This window comes from Lagenorhynchus albirostris, chromosome 11 (genome assembly GCF_949774975.1).
Source record: "Lagenorhynchus albirostris chromosome 11, mLagAlb1.1, whole genome shotgun sequence".
NCBI classification, from domain to species: domain Eukaryota; kingdom Metazoa; phylum Chordata; class Mammalia; order Artiodactyla; family Delphinidae; genus Lagenorhynchus; species Lagenorhynchus albirostris.
Window position 1 is genome coordinate 50298023 of NC_083105.1, and position 18925 is coordinate 50316947.

Consider the following 18925-nt stretch of genomic DNA (forward strand, 5'->3'; position numbering starts at 1 on the left):
GGTTCAACCTGAACAGGAAAAGACATTGCAAGGGAGCAAACACCAGCAAGAGGAGGACAACAGACTTCTGGGGATGGAGCTATAGGCATCAGATTATGTGCACTTGGCTTAGCAGAACTTTGACTGTTAGAGTTGAAAGGGGGAAAGAATCAGCTACCCTCATGATGGAAGGACAGCTTACGCAGGGCCTGGAAAGACAGCTCACACAGGGACTACAGGACTGACCAGAATTCTTTACTAGGAGGTCCCAGTGAGACAGATGACGTGCAAACCACTGTTGCAGTTGGCCTGGGACCACTCACTATAAACTCCAAGGTAAGAATAAGGCAGGACCCTGGGCAGCACATGACCAAGGGAAGCACTGGAGAGAAACGAAGCAGGAAACGAGGGAGAAAGAAGAGAAGCCAGATGATGTCAATGGCCTGAGATCAGGGTGTTAACACAGCAGGGTGAGCAGGACCAGGGAGTTAGGTTTATGGGAAAATTGTAGCCATAACACCCGAGAATCAAAAAATCCTCTTAGTGGACTAAGACCTTTGGCTCCTCCCAGCTTTTATTAATGGGACCCTGCCCTGAAATTGACAGGAAGAGGTACAGGCCTTTTAACCTTTTTTAGGACTAAATATTACCAATCATTTAAGAAACATAGTGCATACAATAATCCTTAGCCCTGGAATATGAATGCGGTTGGCATGACTGTGCTCATCTTTACCTTATTTAAGAAGAATCTTGCTTCATCTGGGACTGAAATGGCTCTCTCCCAGGGGACTTTTAGCTTCAGGAGTCAGTGCATATTGCCTGAGCTTCAGCGATAGGAATACAGATTTCCTAGTTCACCATATGTGAGTGGTGGCTTGGTGATAAAGATGTACTTGCAGGAAGACAAAGTGGTATTAATGAAGTCTCAAACACCAGAGCAGTAGAAAGTCATAAAAATACTACCTAGAGGACCTTCACGATGGTGGAGGAGTAAGACGTGGAGATCACCTTCCTCTCCACAAATACATCAGAAATACATCTACATGTGGAACAACTCCTACAGAACACCCACTGAATGCTGGCAGAAGACCTCAGACCTCCCAAAAGGCAAGAAACTCCCCATGTACCTGCGTCGGGCAAAAGAAAAAAGAATAAACAGAGACAAAAGAATAGGGACAGAACCTGCACCTCTGGGAGGCAGCTGTGAAGGAGTGAAAGTTTCCACACACTAGGAAGCCCCTTCACTGGTGGAAACAGGGGTTGGGCCGGGGGGGAAGCTTCAGAGCCACGGAGGAGAGCGCAGCAACAGGAGTTCAGAGGGCAAAGCAGAGAGATTCCCACAAAGAGGATCAGAGCCGACTGGCAGTCACCAGCCCGAAAGGCTTGTCTGCTCACCCGCCAGGGCGGGTCGGGGCTGGGAGATGAGGCTCGGGCTTTGGAGGTCAGACCCCAGGGAGAGGACTGGGGTTGGCTGCATAAATGCAGCCTGAAGGGGGCTAAGTGCACCACAGCTAGCCGGGAGGGAGTCTGGGAAAAAGTCTGGACTTGCCTAAGAGGCAAAAGACCATTGTTTCGAGGTGCCTGAAGAGAGGAGATTCAGAGCACCGCCTAAACGAGCTCCAGAGACAGGCACGAGGCGCGGCTATCAGCGCGGACCCCAGAGACGGGCATGAGACACTAAGACTGCTGCTGCCGCCACCAAGAAGCCTGTGTGCGAGCACAGGTCACTGTCCACACCCCCCTCCCAGGAACCTGTGCAGCCCGCCACTGCCAGGGTCCGGTGATCCAGGGACAACTTCCCCAGGAGAACACACAGTGCGCCTCAGGCTGGTGCAATGTCACGCCGGCCTCTGCGGCCGCAGGCTCACCCTGCATCCGTACCCCTCCCTCCCCCCGGCCTGAGTGAGCCAGAGCCCCATAATCAGCTGCTCTTTAACCCCGTCTTGTCTGGGCAGGAACAGATGCCCTCAGGCAACCTGCATGCAGAGACGGGGCCAAATCCAAAGCTGAGCCCCGGGAGCTGTGAGAACAAAGAAGAGAAAGGGACATCTCTCCCAGCAGCCTCAGGAGCGTCAGATTAAATCTCCACAATCAACTTGATGTACCCTGCATCTCTGGAATACCTGAATAGACAACGAATCATCCCAAAACTGAGGCAGTGGTCTTTGGGAACAACTGTAGACTTGGGGTTTGCTTTCTGCGTCTAATTTGAATCTAGCTTTATGTTTATCTTAGTTTAGTATTTAGAGCTTATTATCATTGGTAGATTTGTTTCTTGATTGGTTGCTCTCTTCCTTTTTATTTATATTTTATTTCTCCTTTTTCTCTTTTTGTGAGTGTGTATGTGTATGCTTCTTTCTGTGATTTTGTCTGTACAGGTTTGCTTTTACCATTTGTACTAGGGCTCTATCTGACCTTTTTTTTTTAGTGTAGTTTTTAGCACTTGTTATCATTCATGGATTTGTTTATTGGTTTGGTTACTCTTTTCCTTTTTATTTTTTTGCATTACTTTTTAATTTTTTTATTTTAATAATTTTTTATGTATTTTTTTCTTTCTTTTTTTTTTTCATTTCTCCCTTTCTTCTGAGCTGTGTGGCTGACAGGGTCTTGATGCTCCAGCCGGGTGTCAGGCCTGAGCCTCTGAGGTGGGAGAGCCGAGATCAGGACATTGGTCCACCAGGGACCTCACGGCCTCTCGTAATATCAATCGGTGAGAGCTCTCCCAGAGATCTCCGTCTCAATGCTAAGACCCAGTTCCACTCAACGACCAGCAAGCTCCAGTGCTGGGCGCCCCATGCCAGACAACTAGCAAGACAGGAACACAACACCACCCATTAGCAGAGAGGCTGTCTAAAATCATACTAAGTTCACAGACACCACAAAACACACCACTGGACACGCCAATCCCCTCCACCAGGAAGCCTACACAACCCACTGAACCAACCTTAGCCACTGGGAGAAGAGACCAAAAACAACAGGAAGTACGAACCTGCAGCCTGTGAAAAGGACACCCTAAACACAGTAAGTTAAGCAAAATGAGAAAACAGAGAAACACACAGCAGATGAAGGAGCAAGATAAAAACCCACCAGACTGAACAAATGAAGTGGAAATAGGCAGTCTACCTGAAAAAGAATTCAGAGTAATGATAGTGGAGATAATCCAAAATCTTTGAAATAGAATGGAGAAAATACAAGAAACGTTTAACAAGGACCTAGAAAAACTAAAGAGCAAACAAAGAATGATGAACAACAAAATAAATGAAATTAAAAATTCTTTAGAAGGAATCAAGAGCAGAATAACTGAGGCAGAAGGACAGATAAGTGACCTGGAAGATAAAATAGTGGATATAACTACCGCAGAGCAGAATAAAGAAAAAAGAATGAAAAGAATTGAGGACAGTCTCAGAGACCTCTGGGACAACATTAAATGCACCAACATTCAAATTATAGAGGTCCCAGAAGAAGAAGAGAAAAAAAAAGGGACTGAGAAAATATTTGAAGAGGTTATAGTTGAAAACTTCCTTAATAAAGGAAAGGAAATAGTCAAGTTTGGGAAGCAGAGAGAGTCCCATATAGCATAAATCCAAGGAGAAACAGGCCAAGACACATATTAATCAAACTATCAAAAATTAAATACAAAGGAAAAATAGTAAAAGCAGCAAGGGAAAAGCAACAAATAACATACAACGGAATCCTCATAAGGTTAACAACTGACCTTTCAGCAGAAACTGTAAGCAGGACATATTTAAAGTGATGAAAGGGAAAAACCTACAACCAAGATTACTCTACCCAGCAAGGATCTCATTCAGATTTGATGGAGAAATTAAAACCTTTACAGACAAGCAAAAGCTAAGAGAATTCAGCACCACCAAACCAGCTTTACAACAAATGCTAAAGGAACTTCTCTAGGCAGGAATCACAAGAGAAGGAAAAAACCTACAATAACAAACCCAAAACAATTAAGAAAATGCTAATAGGAACATACATATTAGTAATTACCTTCAATGTAAATGGATTAAATGCTCCAACCAAATGACATAGACTGGCTGCATGGATACAAAAGCAAGACCCATATATATGCTGTCTACAAGAAACCCACTTCAGACCTAGAGACAAATACAGACTGAAAGTGAGGGGATGGAAAAAGATATTCCATGCAAATGGAAATCAAAAGAAAGCTGCAGTAGCAATTCTCCTATCAGAAAAAATGACTTTAAAATACAGACTATTACAAGAGACAAAGAAGGACACTACATAATGATCAAGGGATCAGTCCAAGAACAAGATATAACAATTGTAAATATTTATGCACCCAACACAGGATCACCTCAATACATAAGGCAAATGCTAACATCCATAAAAGGGGAAATCGACAGTAACACAATAATAGTAGGGGACCTTAACACCACATTTTCACCAATGGACAGATAATCCAAAATGAAAAAAAACAAAGAAACACAAGCCTAAAAAGACACATTAAACATGGACTTAATTGATGTTTATAGGACATTCCATCCAAAAACAACAGAATACACTTTCTTCTCAAGTGCTCATGGAACATTTTCCAGGAGAGACCATATCTTGGGTCACAAATCAAGCCTTGGTGAATTTAATAAAATTGAAATCGTATCAAGTGTCTTTTCTGACCACAGCGTTTTAAGACTAGAAATCAAAAAATACCTAGAAACAAATGACAATGAAAACACAACGACCAAAAACCAATGGGATGCAGCGAAAGCAGTTCTAAGAGGGAAGTTTATAGCAATACAATCCTACCTCAAGAAACAAGAAACATCTCAAATAAACAACCCAACCTTATACCTAAAGCAATTAGAGAAAGAACAAAAAAAATCCGAAGTTAGCAGAAGGAAAGAAATCGTAAAGCTCAGATCAGAAATAAATGTAAAAGAAATGAAGGAAATGATAGCAAAGTTCAATAAAACTAAAAGCTGGTTCTTTGAGAATATAAACAAAACTTATAAACCATTAGCCAGACTCATCAAGAAAAAAGGGAAAAGACTCAAATCAATAGAGTTAGAAATGAATAAGGGGAAGTAACAACTGACACTGCAGAAATACAAAGGATCATGAGAGATTACTACAAGCAACTCTATGCCCATAAAATGGACAACCTGGAAGAAATGGACAAATTCTTAGAAAAGAACAACCTTCTGAGACTGAACCAGAAAGAAATAGAAAATATAAACAGACCAGTCACAAGCACTGAAATTGAAACTGTGATTAAAAATCTTCCAACAAACTAAAGCCCAGCACCAGATGGCTTCACAGGCAAATTCTATTAAATATTTAGAAAAGAACTAACACCTATCCTTCTCAAAATCTTCCAAAATATAGCAGAGGGAGGAACACTCCCAAACTCATTCTACAAGGCCACCATCACCCTGATACCAAAACCAGAGAAAGATGTCACACAAAAAAAGAAAACAACAGGCCAATATCACTGATGAACATAGATGCAAAAATCCTCAACAAAATACTAGCAAACAGTATCCAACAGCACATTAAAAGGATCACACACCATGATCAAGTGGGGTTTATCCCAGGAATGTAATGATTCTTCAATATACGCAAATCAATCAGTGTGATACACTGTATTAACAAATTGAAGGAGAAAAGCCATATGATCATCTCAGTACATGCAGAAAAGCTTTTGACAAAATTCAACATCCATTTATGATAAAAAGCCTCCAGAAAGTAGGCATAGATGGAACCTACCTCAAAATAATAAAGGCCATATATGACAAACCTACAGCCAACATCGTTCTCAATGGTGAAAAACTGAAACCATTTTCACTATGATCAGGAACAAGACAAGGTTGCCCACTCTCACCGCTATTATTCAACATAGTTTTGGAAATTTTGGCCACAGCAATCAGAGACTAAAAATAAATAAAAGGAATCTAAATCGTAGAAGAAGAAGTAAAACTGTCACCTTTTGCAGGTGATGTGATACTATACATAGAGAATCCTAAAGATGCTACCAGAAAACTACTAGAGCTAATCGATGAATTTGGTGAAGTAGCAGGATATAAAATTAATGCACAGAAATCTCTTGCATTCCTATACACTAATGATGACAAATCTGAAAGAGAAATTAAGGAAACAGTCGCATTTACCATTGCAAAAAAAAGAATAAAATACCTAGGAATAAACCTATCTAAGGAGACAAAAGACCTGTATGCAGAAAACTATAAGACACTGATGAAAGAAATTAAAGGTGATACAAACAGATGGAGAGATATACCATGTTCTTGAATCGGAAGAATCAACGTTGTGAAAATGCCTATACTACCCAAAGCAATCTACAGATTCAGTGCAATCCCTATCAAACTACCAATGGCATTTTTCACAGAACTAGAACAAAAAATTGCACAATTTGTATGGAAACACAAAAGAGCCCGAATATCCAAACAATCTTGAGAAAGAGAAACGGAGCTGGAGGAATCAGGCTCCCTAACTTGGGACTATACTACAAAGCTACAGTAATCAAGACAGTATGGTACTGGCACAGAAACAGAAATATAGATCAATGGAACAGAATAGAAAGCCCAGAGATAAACCCACGCACATATGGTCACCTTATCTTTGATAAAGGATGCAAGAATATACAATGGAGAAAAGGCAGCCTCTTCAATAAGTGGTGCTGGGAAAACTGGACAGCTACATGTGAAAGAATGAAATTGGAACACTCCCTAACACCATACACAAAAATAAACTAAAAATGGATTAAAGACCTAAATGTAAGGCCAGATACTATAAAACTCTTAGAGGAAAACATAGGCAGAAAACTGTATGACATTAATCACAGCAATATCCTTTTTGACCCACCTCCTAGAGAAATGGAAATAAAAACAAAAGTAAACAAATGGGACCTAATGAAGCTTCAAAGCTTTTGCACAGAAAAGGAACCCATAAACAAGATGAAAAGACAACACTCAGAGTGGGAGAAAATATTTGCAAATGAAGCAACGGACAAAGGATTAATCTCCAAAATATACAAGTAGCTCATGCAGCTCAATATCAAAAAAACAAACAACCCAATCCAAAAATGGGCAGAAGACCTAAATTGACATTTCTCCAAAGAAGATATACAGATGGCCAACAAGCACATGAAAAGCTGCTCAACATCACTAATCATTAGAGACATGCAAATCAAAACTACAATGAGGTATCACCTCACACCGGTCAGAATGGCCATCATCAAAAAAATCTACAGACAATAAATGCTGGAGAGGGTGGGGAGAGAAGGGAACCCTCTTGCACTGTTGGTGGGAGTGTAAATTGATACAGTCACTATGGAGAACAGTATGGAGGTTCCTTAAAAAACTGCAAATAGAACTGCCAATATGACCCAGCAATCCCACTACTGGGCATGTACCCTGAGAAACCGTAATTCAAAAAGAGTCATGCACCACAGTGTTCATTGCAGCTCTATTTACAATAGCCAGGACATAGAAGCAACCTTAGTGTCCATCGACAGATGAATGGATACAGAAGATGTGACGCATATATACAATGGAATATTTACTCAGCCATAAAAAGAAACGAAATTGAGTTATTTGTAGTGAGGTGCATGGACCTAGAGTCAGTCATACAGAGTGAAGTAAGTCAGCAAGAGAAAAACAAATACCGTATGCTAAAACATATATATGGAATCTAAAATCTAAAAAAAAAAAAATGGTTCTGAAGAACCTAGGGGCAGGACAGGAATAAAGACGCAGACGTAGAGAATGGACTTGAGGACACAGGAAGGGGGAAGGGTAGACTGGGACGAAGTGAGAGAGTGGCATGGACATATATACACTACCAAATGTAAAATAGATGGCTAGTGGGAAGCAGCCGCATAGCACAGGGAGGTCAGCTCGGTGCTTTGTGACCACCTAGAGGGGTGGGATAGGGAGGGTGGAAGGGAGACGCAAGAAGAAGAGGATATGGGGATATGTATACATATAGCTGATTCACTTTGTTATACAGCAGAAACTAACAAAACATTGTAAAGCAATTATACTACAATAAAGATGTTAAAAAAAATAACTACCAAAAATATACAGTGTTGAAAAGTGAGATGACTCAAAGGCTTGAGGTCATAATATATCAATAATAATAATAATAATATTCTATGCGTATAGCACTTTATAAATTAAAAAATGCTTTAACTATACCTTGATTTCCATTGTAGTAAATGCTGAGGAAAAGGTACCATTTTCTAGGTAAGCAAGCAGACTTAGAAAATTTTAGTAACTAGTCTATGATACCATGATATCTTCTTTTACACAAAATATTGAGAAAAGAAGAAATAAGTACAGGTGTTATAAATCCATGTCCAGGCCTCTTTCCCGTGTGACCTCTGCCTCTTCTAAGCTTTAAATGCCATCCATCCATAGTAGATGCTAAGATGTTTATTGAGTTAATTAATTTTTTAAACTTTTCTCAAGACACCCAGTGTGTGCCAGGCACTGTGCCTAGTGATGGAGAGGGCATAAAGGTACACAAGACATCATCCCAGCTGACGTGAAGCTTAAGTGTTAATTGAAGAGATAAACCCGTGCACATATTACCATAATACAAGCTCGATAGAACGGGTGTCCTAAAAGATGCCCTAAGAAGTTACCACGCACTGGACGTGGGGATAGTACACGGAGGGAAATCTAAGTTTCGGTGATAACGTTAACAGATCAACATCAGACTCAACATTCTCCACCTTTTTCATGTGTCTGTTTGATTATTTATTCTGTTTTGTTTTATTTTCTGAAATTTGTTCTTCCATAGATTCTGTGGCGACAGCATCCGGACCACTACTGGTTGAAGTTGCCAAAACTCCTGGTGCCAGCCTTGGTGTGGCCCTGACTACCTCGATGTGCTGTAACAAACAGGTCATTGTCATAGACAAAATCAAATCTGCAAGTATCGCAGACAGGTGAGTGTCGTAGAAAGTGTCTGCTCTTCGAAACTGCATGTGTGTTAAAATATGTAGAGATATATTTATATGTGTATATACGTGCACATATGTAATACCTACACATATACACACACAGTAAAGAAAGAGCTCTTCTACCAGTTTATGCAAGCTTCATATACAAAACAAGTTACTGTTCTAGCGCTTAAAAATTCACCTACCTTTTCAGCCACCCCATCATGTAATGTTGCTTCACCCAAATGTTTGGTGTGGCCTTTAGAAATAGGAAAAAAAGTCAAGCAACTCAGCACATTACCTACTGTGTCCTAGGGTAATAGCCCGTTTTTGGTTTAGGGTAGCTAAGCAGATCTTTATTATGTGAACAATTAATCCTGCCACCATACAATCTTATTCCTTTTTTCTGAAATAAATAAAACAACATTTTAAAAATGATACAATCTTGAAAGAAAGGCCCTCTACCGTCATCGTATGTTAGTCTTAGCGTTTCACCATTTTCAAGGGTCCCCGAAAACATCATTCATTCCCATGACAGTAAAAACGCAAGATTTTTATCCTGGACTCTTCTTCCTAATTAGTATTTTAGACTTACAAGAAGGGGAAAAAAAGACTACCTTACCACCTAAAAAATTATTTTACGGCTTCTGGTAGGAAAACCCCCAGCTCATAGCTGAAGCACTCCAAGTGCCTCCACATGGAATTTTCTTTTTAGATGATTGAAATGCTTTTGTCTTGAGAAGTAGACTCTGGTCACCTTGGAAATGTTTAAATCTATTGGGTTGGCCGAAAAGTTCATCTGGGTTTTTCCATAAGATCTTACAAAAAAACCTGAACGGACTTTTTGGCCAACCCAATACTTGACCACCCAATCTCCCTTCATGTTTCCAGCCCTCTTCTGCCCAGGCCCTGGCCCTGCCTGGGGGACCTCTGACTCCGATGCACCTGTGGCCACCCCTGTAGTGGTCAGTCTACAGCTCCACTGTGCTGTTACCTACATTCAGCCCTTTAACAGTAATGGCCACTGACCCACGGGTACTCTCCCATTCAACGGTGCAGGATGCTTTCATTTTCTCCCTGTTTCTTTCCCATTTCGCAGCAGGTAAGCAGTTTAAGCAGCTGTCCACTTGACTGGTACCTCGGGATGCTGACTGCTGTGTTTGCTGTTCTCAACTCATCCAGTAGCCAGTCTCTTGAGTTCAGCAAGATGTAGCAGCCAGCCCCTCCCCATCCCAGCTACCCCCGCGCTCCACTCCCCACGAAGGCCTCCTCTGACGACTCTTTGACTTCTGCATAATTTCCATCATCATCAAGAGCTTTTGTACTAATAATTGTTTGACTCCAGAAAAACAAAATAAAACAGAGTAATCAAGCACTGGTGATCTGGGAGCTTGAGTGAGACAATTCTGAGCAAGCACTGGCTGAATCTTTCCCCAAGTTATTGCCACTAACACAGAAAATAGTTGTAAATGACCCTATTCCCATTCTGTGAGTCACATCTTAACATTCTGAATGTTTACCAGCTCACAGATATAAAAACCTATGAGGAAAAATCAAAGAAAAAAGTCAAGGGGAAACATTTTCCTGTTCTTCCCTCCTTCCTGCTCACTTCCCCTCAACTTGCAGCATCACCACCCCCCAAATAATATATTTTTTATGAAGGACAAAAGAAAAACATCTCCTTGAGTTTTTCTCTATATTCTACAAGGTTTTACATTCCTCTTCTTATCCAAGGAACTTAACATCTGAGAGGCGGTGTTTCCTATAACATCCAAACGATTCCTTTTTTTTCTTAAGTAAGTGAAAACTGTGTGAAGTTTTGACTATGAGGACATGAAAGTTGGAATCCAGGGAGGACGGCACGCCATTGTAGTGAGACTTTCTCCCTTCTGTAGATGTGGTGCTCTGCATGTGGGCGATCACATCCTGTCCATCGACGGGACCAGCATGGAGTACTGTACGCTCGCAGAAGCAACCCAGTTCCTGGCCAACGCCACCGACCAGGTCAAGCTTGAGATTCTTCCCCATCATCAGACCCGCCTGGCCCTGAAGGGACCTGACCATGGTGAGAGGATCCATCCGGATAAATCTGTTATCCTCCCCTTGCAATGATTGCTTCTCCAGCAGTTAGAAAGCAGGGAGATGCTGAGTTTAATTCTGCCTCTGTCATTTCTTTTCAAAACAACAGGTGATCTTTGTTTACTCTTCATCTTCCAAATCCCTTTTCCTAAGCCACAGGTATTTTACTTGAAACCCCCAAATTGAGGAAAGAAACGTTGTTTGAAATAGAATTTTCAGGCTTTTACTATTTGATTTTTTTTTTTAAAGCCTTTGGTGCAAATTGAGTGTGGAGAGAAGGGAAATAATTTGACTTCTTGTTATTCATATTGAATTTCCACTCTGCTTAAAGGACAGTGAAGGCAAATAGTAAAACTCCCAGTTTTCAAAACTAAAGTGGGTATCATGCCAGACCCTTCAAATATTGGGGGAGGTGGGTGGGAAGAGTTGCATGAGGGATGACTTTCTCTAGATTTTGTCTGTTCGCCAGAGTAGTTTTTTTCTTAGGATGGAGAACAACCTTTCTGACCAAATATTTCTCCTGGGAGTATCAGAATATTTCACTACAGTTATGCAGTAACAAGTGTCAACTGAGGGAATCTGCATTTTCACTGTCTTGAAGCTCACAGATCTGTTCGCTGAGCATTTATATACCATCCCACCTAGGCATCTTTAAATAAAACCCAGTGCAAGAAAAAGGACTTTGAGCCCAAAATCAGATGAAGAAAGACTCTCCAGTGAGGTCTTTGTTCCAACCCTCCTCCCTCCTTTTCCTTAAACCAAGCACCCTCCATTTTTATTCTTTGAAACCAATGCCTCGAAGCCTCACTAATACTATCAGGGGTCCCTAAAGGCGAAGGACACATTTCTGTATGTTTAGTTAGCAAGAGAAGAATTTTCTCTGGAACCGCAATTTTGCGTATGAGGAGGTCATTTGTATCCTATGTCACCAACCTTCTAAAACACACTGCACTTTTCCACAGTTTAGAAAAAAAAGAGGTACCAGATAATTTTCATACTGAATGAGTCCGCTGGATACAACCTTTTTTAATTAAATGGAGCTTAGACAGCCCTGGAGCTAATGAAAATCTCCAGTACAGCATTCCCTTTATCAGATTTTAATTTTACACATTGGAGTTGGAGACATGAGGCAGCCGAGGCAGTTTATGAAATGCTGCCTCATTTGAATGGAAATGATAAGGGGGTGCAGTTCATGGGAACGTTCCCTTCCCGTCAAGGGGCCATGTGGGCCTTTCCCGCTCACTGGCTGAGAAGGGAGATTTCTAAAAGCATTAGGTTTCTTCTAAATTAATCTGAAGTCGCCACTGGATTTGGAGCACAGTGGGCACAATAGTGCACACTGCCCAGTGCTTTTTCAGCATGAGATTTCACTTGGTAAATTCTGGTATCAGTGAATCAGGAAAGTGAACAGACCCTATAAAAATGTCATTGTCTTCAGCAACCTCGTTTTTCCCACCTTTTATTTGCCCTGTATACAAATCATAAATAGTTCAAATCGTTTCCACTCATGAAATATTAAATATTTTTACCTGCCAAGACAGTCCGAGAAGATGAATTTATATACTAAAATGGATGGAGACCAAAAATTAATTTTTCTTTTCTTCACTGTGGAAAACCTGACATCATTTGTGATTTTGCAGGGGGGTAAAGGGCTGGTCATTTTAGTAATTCTAGCTTCTGTTTTTGACCCTGTCATCCACTTTTGTGGAAAATTGTTCACCATCTTCTTTATCTAACATACAGACATCTCCCTACATTTTACATTAAAATCAGACTTGTATTTCCAAGAAGAAATAAATATTGGCTCTTAAACATAATTAAATCCCCGTTAATCCTCAAAAATGTGATTGTGTTTATAATTCTCAAACTTCTGTTTTGGTATGTAGTGATGTTGTTTTGCATAGTTTTACCCTTTTACTACAAGAAAATTCTGGTTATGTTTTCAAAATCTCTGATCCCTAAACAGCATGTCTCTCATCCCATAGGTGGATGGAGATATAACATTTCCCAGATTTTGCTTAGCAACAAAGCATTCAGGAAAATATAGCATTCAGGGAAATATAGAAATGAGCACATCAACCAGGAATAGATTAACTGTGCCTTTTGCTGGGAAGTAGCAACATTCAAAAAGCCAACAAGAATGAGTTTTTAAAGAGCTCAGAAATTGTTCCCACTGAGGGTCTTTGGGAGACATAGTCATGACTGGAGGAAACTTTGTAAAAGAGTTTGGAAAAGAAAATGTGAGCAGAGTCATGAGGTTCTATACATTCAGTACCAGGAGGACTTCCATTTCTGAGCCCCAGGAGCAACCACCAGAGTAGCTGTTGCCTACACCCTTGGACTCCTGGACAGGACAAGAGGGTACAGTTAGAGAAGAGAACAAACAGAAGTACCTTCCATATCAGATACCTCAAGATTTCAACAGCGATGTCACCATGGAATGATAGGAAAAACATTATATTTTCCTTGCTGTTTATCTGTAACAAAGGACTTAGGAACACACATAGGAAGAGGCAGTGGAGTACGGTGGCTGAGGGCAGCAACTCAGAGTCAGACTTTCAGCACTTTAATTCTGGCTCCACCACTTGGGAACTTAGCAAGTTACCCAACTTTTCTATACCTCAGTTTCTTCATCTGTAAAATGGGTATTATAATAATACCTACCTCATAGGTATACCGTGAGTATTACCTGAGATAATCCATGTAAAAGCACTTAGCACAGTGCCTGGTATATAGCAAGTACTCAGTGAAGGCCGACTGTTATTATGGGGACCATTAAATGGGAGAATATAAATGAATGTTTTTTGCAAAATGAAAGAGCATGCCAAAAATGTACCATCTAGGGCTTCCCTGGTGGCGCAGTGGTTGAGAGTCTGCCTGCCGATGCAGGGGACACGGGTTCGTGCCCCGGTCCGGGAAGATCCCACGTGCCGCGGAGCGGCTGGGCCTGTGAGCCATGGCCGCTGAGCCTGCGCGTCTGGAGCCTGTGCTCTGCAACGGGAGAGGCCACGACGGTGAGAGGCCCGCGTACCACCAAAAAAAAAAAAAAAAAAAAAAAGTACCATCTAATTTTTAAACTAAAATACTTGCCTAACATATGAGTATTAAGTACACCACCATAAAACAGAAGAGATTTACAGTGCACGTTCAAAATAGGCTATAGCTGTCTTCTCTGGCCTACGTTGTTTGTTGAACGCCTTTTGCATTCATTATCCACGGCATGCAGTTTTTTGCATTATCGAATATAATTTTTGTCTCAATTATTTGATGTGTATGAATATTTAGTCCCCAGTAGTAGTTCAAAGTCAAAGTAAATGTTATGACCTACATTTAACCTGCCTGCCACAAATGGCACAGTGCCAGGCATACAGTAGGTGCTCAATAGCTTTCTTATTGTGTTATCAATTGGACTTGACAGTAATCAAAAATGCCCAGTAATTTTCAAAGCACTCCATAAAGAACTGGGTCGAAAAGTGAGTGTAGAATTCTGAAGTTCACTCACTGTACCTCATTTGACAGTATTTTACAGAGCTCAATAGAATGGCTGTGGGTAGATGAGCCAGACCCAGCAATGACTGCATCTTGCTAAAAAGTCTTCTGGTACACCCTAAAGTAGAATGCGGATGGTTAAAGAGAATCCGTCAGGGACTTCCTGGGCAGTGCTCTTTATCCCAAGGAAACTACTGCTGCAGTGTGGACAGTGTGGACGTGGACCCTCTGGCCGATATTCCTGTTCATTCATGCATGCATCCATTCACTCATTCATTCACTCATTCATCAGTCATTATATACCAGACACTGTTCTAGTTGCCATGATACCTCTAGTGAGCGAGACAAGCAAAGTGATTCCTAGTCTAATGGAATTTACATTCCAGTATAGAGGGAGAAACATTAAAAGTATATTAAATAAATAAAGCCATTTCAGACAGTAATAAGTGGTATGAAGAACATAAAGCACCAGTGGGATAGCATGGGTGGGAGAGGGCAGCTACTACCTCCAAGGAGGTCAGAACAACTCTGAGGTGGTGGTACCTGAGCTGAGACCTGAATGATAGTAAGAAGCCAGCCATGAAAACAAGGGGGAGAAGAATATTAGAGGTAGGAAGAATAGGAAGTGCAAATGCCCTGAGGCAGGAAGCAGCCTGGCTTGTTCTAAGACAAGACAAAAGACCAACATGGCTGAAACAGGCAGTGATGAGGAAAGTGCTAGGGGATGAAGCTGGAGAGATAAGTAGGACTCACTTTTTTTTTTTTTTTTTTTTTTTTTTTTTTTGCGGTACGCGGGCCTCTCACTGTGTGGCCTCTTCCGTTGTGGAGCACAGGCTCTGGATGCGCAGGCTCAGCGGCCACGGCTCACGGGCCCAGCCGCTCCACGGCATGTGGGATCTTCCCGGACCGGGGCACGAACCCGTGTCCCCTGCATCGGCAGGCGGACTCTCAACCACTGCGCCACCAGGGAAGCCCAGGACTCACTTTTCATTCTGTTTGTAATTGTAACCCATTGAAGTACCTTAAATGGGAGTCACATGATCTAACTTATATATTTGAAAGATCATTCCGTATTGTGGATACAGAGATGAACCAGGGAGCCAAGTCTGAAGATGAGGAAGTGATCTAGGTGAAGGAGATGGTGGCTTGAAAGTAGAATAGTGGAGAGGGAGATGGAACCCAAACTAGAAACAGCAGTGGATAGAAGGAAAGGGCCAGATGGTTTAGGGTTACAAAATTATGGTGGCCAGAAAAGTGTGCTGCAGATTCCTGAAATATTCTCTAAACTTAAGTGCCCCATGAGTGAAATTTGTTGAGTGATAGATACATCTATTTCCTTTAAAAATGATTCATTGGCAAGTAGATAGAAAGTAGACAGAATCAATGCTATTAATAAAGGGTCATTGGATTTTATTCTGAGTACGAGCATCGTGCTAAGCACCTTAGGTACCTAGTTCTCACAGTTGGCCTGTGCAATAGATGCTTTCATGATCTCCACTTGACATATGAGGAAACTGAGGCCTAGAGAGGTTGAGTAACTGGCCAGGGTCATACACAGAAGATGGGCTGGAGCCGGAACAGACACTCAGCTTGGCCTCAGCCCATGGTGATCTGTCCACACTAGTGCTTTTGTTCCATGTACTGTCTCATTCCAGAAAGGCTGTGAAGTGGCCAGTGAGGCTGATATCACGGATGGTATAATCTAAACTCTTATGTAAATAACCCTCCTTTAAATACTTACAGAGTGTTTGACCTCACTACATGAATAGATACTGCAAAGTCATTCACATGTAAGGCATCTAACCTTAGAATCATAACAGTAGGAGATAAAAGTTCATATTTTATTTTTCATTTTTTAAGATACTTAAATGAAAATTTTCATGTCAATATAGTAACATAAAAGTGCTTGTATTTCAGAACACTGGGTAGAAAATCAAATCTAAACAATATTGAAATTAGAATGGAAATATGATATACAATTTTTTGAAAATAAAGGGGGACACCAGAATTTTGAAATTGACTTTATTAAAATTTCATGGCATCTTAAGGAAATATAAAGTATTTGAAATACTTTAATAATTAAATATCTCTTTCAAATGTAAGTACATCTTTTAAAAATACCCCCAAAATTATAAAATATATTGAGACTTTTATCTTCTGATTAGAGTATAAATAAGATACTGATAATGATAGATGATTAGAGTGGTTTATTGTTGAGAAAAATCAAGTTCAAGTGATGAATAGTAGTGTAATTTAAATGTCAGAGCAGTAAATTGTGATGTGTGACTAGTAAACCCCTTGAATCAGGAGCCAGTGTGATTTATTGTTCCTTCTTTCCTTTTTCTGAAAACAAGTGCTACTAACTGGCCAAGATTTGCAAATCTTTAATCACTAATCTTGTGCCATAGATCTTTGTGGGGTTGACTTTTAAGTTAAAAGAAAATGTTTTTAATCTCTGCTGTGAAGCACAGGGGGAGATTAGAAATGGATTCAATAGTCATCTTAAAAGGAGAAAAAACGGGCTGGGGAAAGACATGCATTATTCTTGCGAAGATGAAAAGTTACCATCCCTGATGTTAATCATCAGTTTTGCTGACCACTAAGAAAAGGGCAAAGTCAATATTTTTTTTTTTTGCAAGCAGCTTTCATTTTTTTGTTACACTTTTTATTTGTGCAATTCAAGTTACTTTTTCCTCTTTTTTTTTTTTTTGGTTCTTTGTTTTTATTTCTCATCATCACTTCATATGGGCAGTGAAAATTCAGAGGAGCGACAGGCAACCTCCCTGGGATTCCTGGGCCAGCGACCACTGCAGTCTTCACACCTACCATCATTATAATACGTACCACCCAGACCATTGCAGAGCGCCAGCCCTGACATTCACGAAAGCACCTCCTCCAAACAGCCCTCGTAATGTTCCAGGCTTTCGCCTCCTGGTCTTTTACTTAAATTATATTCTCCTCACCCCTTCCTCATCTGATTCATACCATTTTTGGTTTCATGGGTGTGGTGTGCTTTTCTTTATGTAGTAGCAACTTATCATTTCTGTCACCTCTTAAGTCCTTCTTTTCCATCAGAAAGCATTTGCTGTTAGGAAAGGACGTAAAGGTTCCGAATGCTTTATGTGTGGCCAGGAAATACCAATGCAGAATAGTATATACAGTACAGTATTCTCAGACCTTATTTGTGTATATGGAACCACTTGTGAAATTCATGTCAGAAAATATCTATGAAAATGAGGTTATGTATTTGATGCATTGAGTTGTTGTTTATGGAGAAACTTGTTTTAATGTTTACTTTTTTGTCTAAAGCAAAATTCATAGAGCCTCTCCGTGTTGCATTATACTTATGAAGATCAGCGCTGCTCCTCAGGCACTTCCGGGCCCTTGTAACTCAGATTCTAAAGCGCTGTCTCCATGGCTCCTGAGATCTGGTCTCTTATTGGTTGGGGTACCTACTAGCCATTGCTGTGCCTCTTGTGTGTCTTTCTATATTGTTGCTGGTTGGCAGGTGTGGCAGGCTCACACCCCACCTGAGAATGCTCTGTGCCAAGTCCTCACTCTTTTACAGCAGCTTTGTCTTCATCCTTCTCTCCTACCTCCACGAGTGCATACAGCCTGAGTTCCCTGAACATGGGGACTTTGCCTCGAAGCCTCTACTCCACTAGCCCACGTGGAACCATGATGAGGAGGAGGTTGAAAAAGAAAGACTTCAAAAGCTCACGTAAGTGAAATGTTAGCCAGTGACTTTTGGCCTGGAGGAAACGGGTGGGTCTGTTGGAGTCTTGGATATAAGGAAACCTGCGGGAAGAGTGTTTCACAGGTAGACGCTAAGCAGCTCGCAGCCGTGCGCCAAAGACCGTTGAAATGATCTCTCTTATCGACAAGGTAATGATTGCACCAAATACGGTTTCAGACTGAATTTGTTAGTTCATTCTACCTTTGCCTACAACTTTTTTTTTTGAGATCTTTTTCTTGCTCTTTTGATCTGATAAAATAACCAAAGATGTGATTTTTTTTCTTTAAGACTCCTTCCTTATATTCTGGGTGGTTTTGGACATGAAATCTTTGTTCTTAGTTTCTTATTCACTCTAAAGCAATTCTTTGAAAACTAGGTCCCCCTTTTGATAAATATAAGAGTTCCATGCAGTTGTTTAATATTATTATAAATTTCATACTAAATTATATTTCATGAACCTCCCCCTGCAAGAAAGGCAATGATAGGTTTAAACACCGTTTTCAAACTATATCTCATTCCCCTTGAATGTGCCTTTTCAAACTGTATTTCACTCCCCAAGATTCTAATACTTTCCCCAGGAACGTGCCCCACTGAAAATCTCTGCCCTAACATATATCTGTTACTCACTCCAGCGTCAGGAAGATTGAAGGATGCTCGTCTTTACAAGAAGCATCCTAAGGTCCAGGAATTTCGACCGTGATTCTTAGAAA

The 18925-nt window shown here is 40.8% G+C and overlaps 1 protein-coding gene across 1 annotated transcript in view; it reads left to right on the forward strand.

Moving 5' to 3' along the window:
- GRIP1 (glutamate receptor interacting protein 1) overlaps nucleotides 1-18925 on the forward strand; it is a 703482-nt gene that overhangs the window by 584460 nt on the left and 100097 nt on the right. Inside the window, exons 8-11 of the mRNA XM_060164614.1 lie at nucleotides 8770-8917; nucleotides 10807-10976; nucleotides 17232-17387; nucleotides 18048-18200. Coding sequence (XP_060020597.1) covers nucleotides 8770-8917; nucleotides 10807-10976; nucleotides 17232-17387; nucleotides 18048-18200 — 627 coding nt within the window. The remainder of the gene's footprint in view (nucleotides 1-8769; nucleotides 8918-10806; nucleotides 10977-17231; nucleotides 17388-18047; nucleotides 18201-18925) is intronic.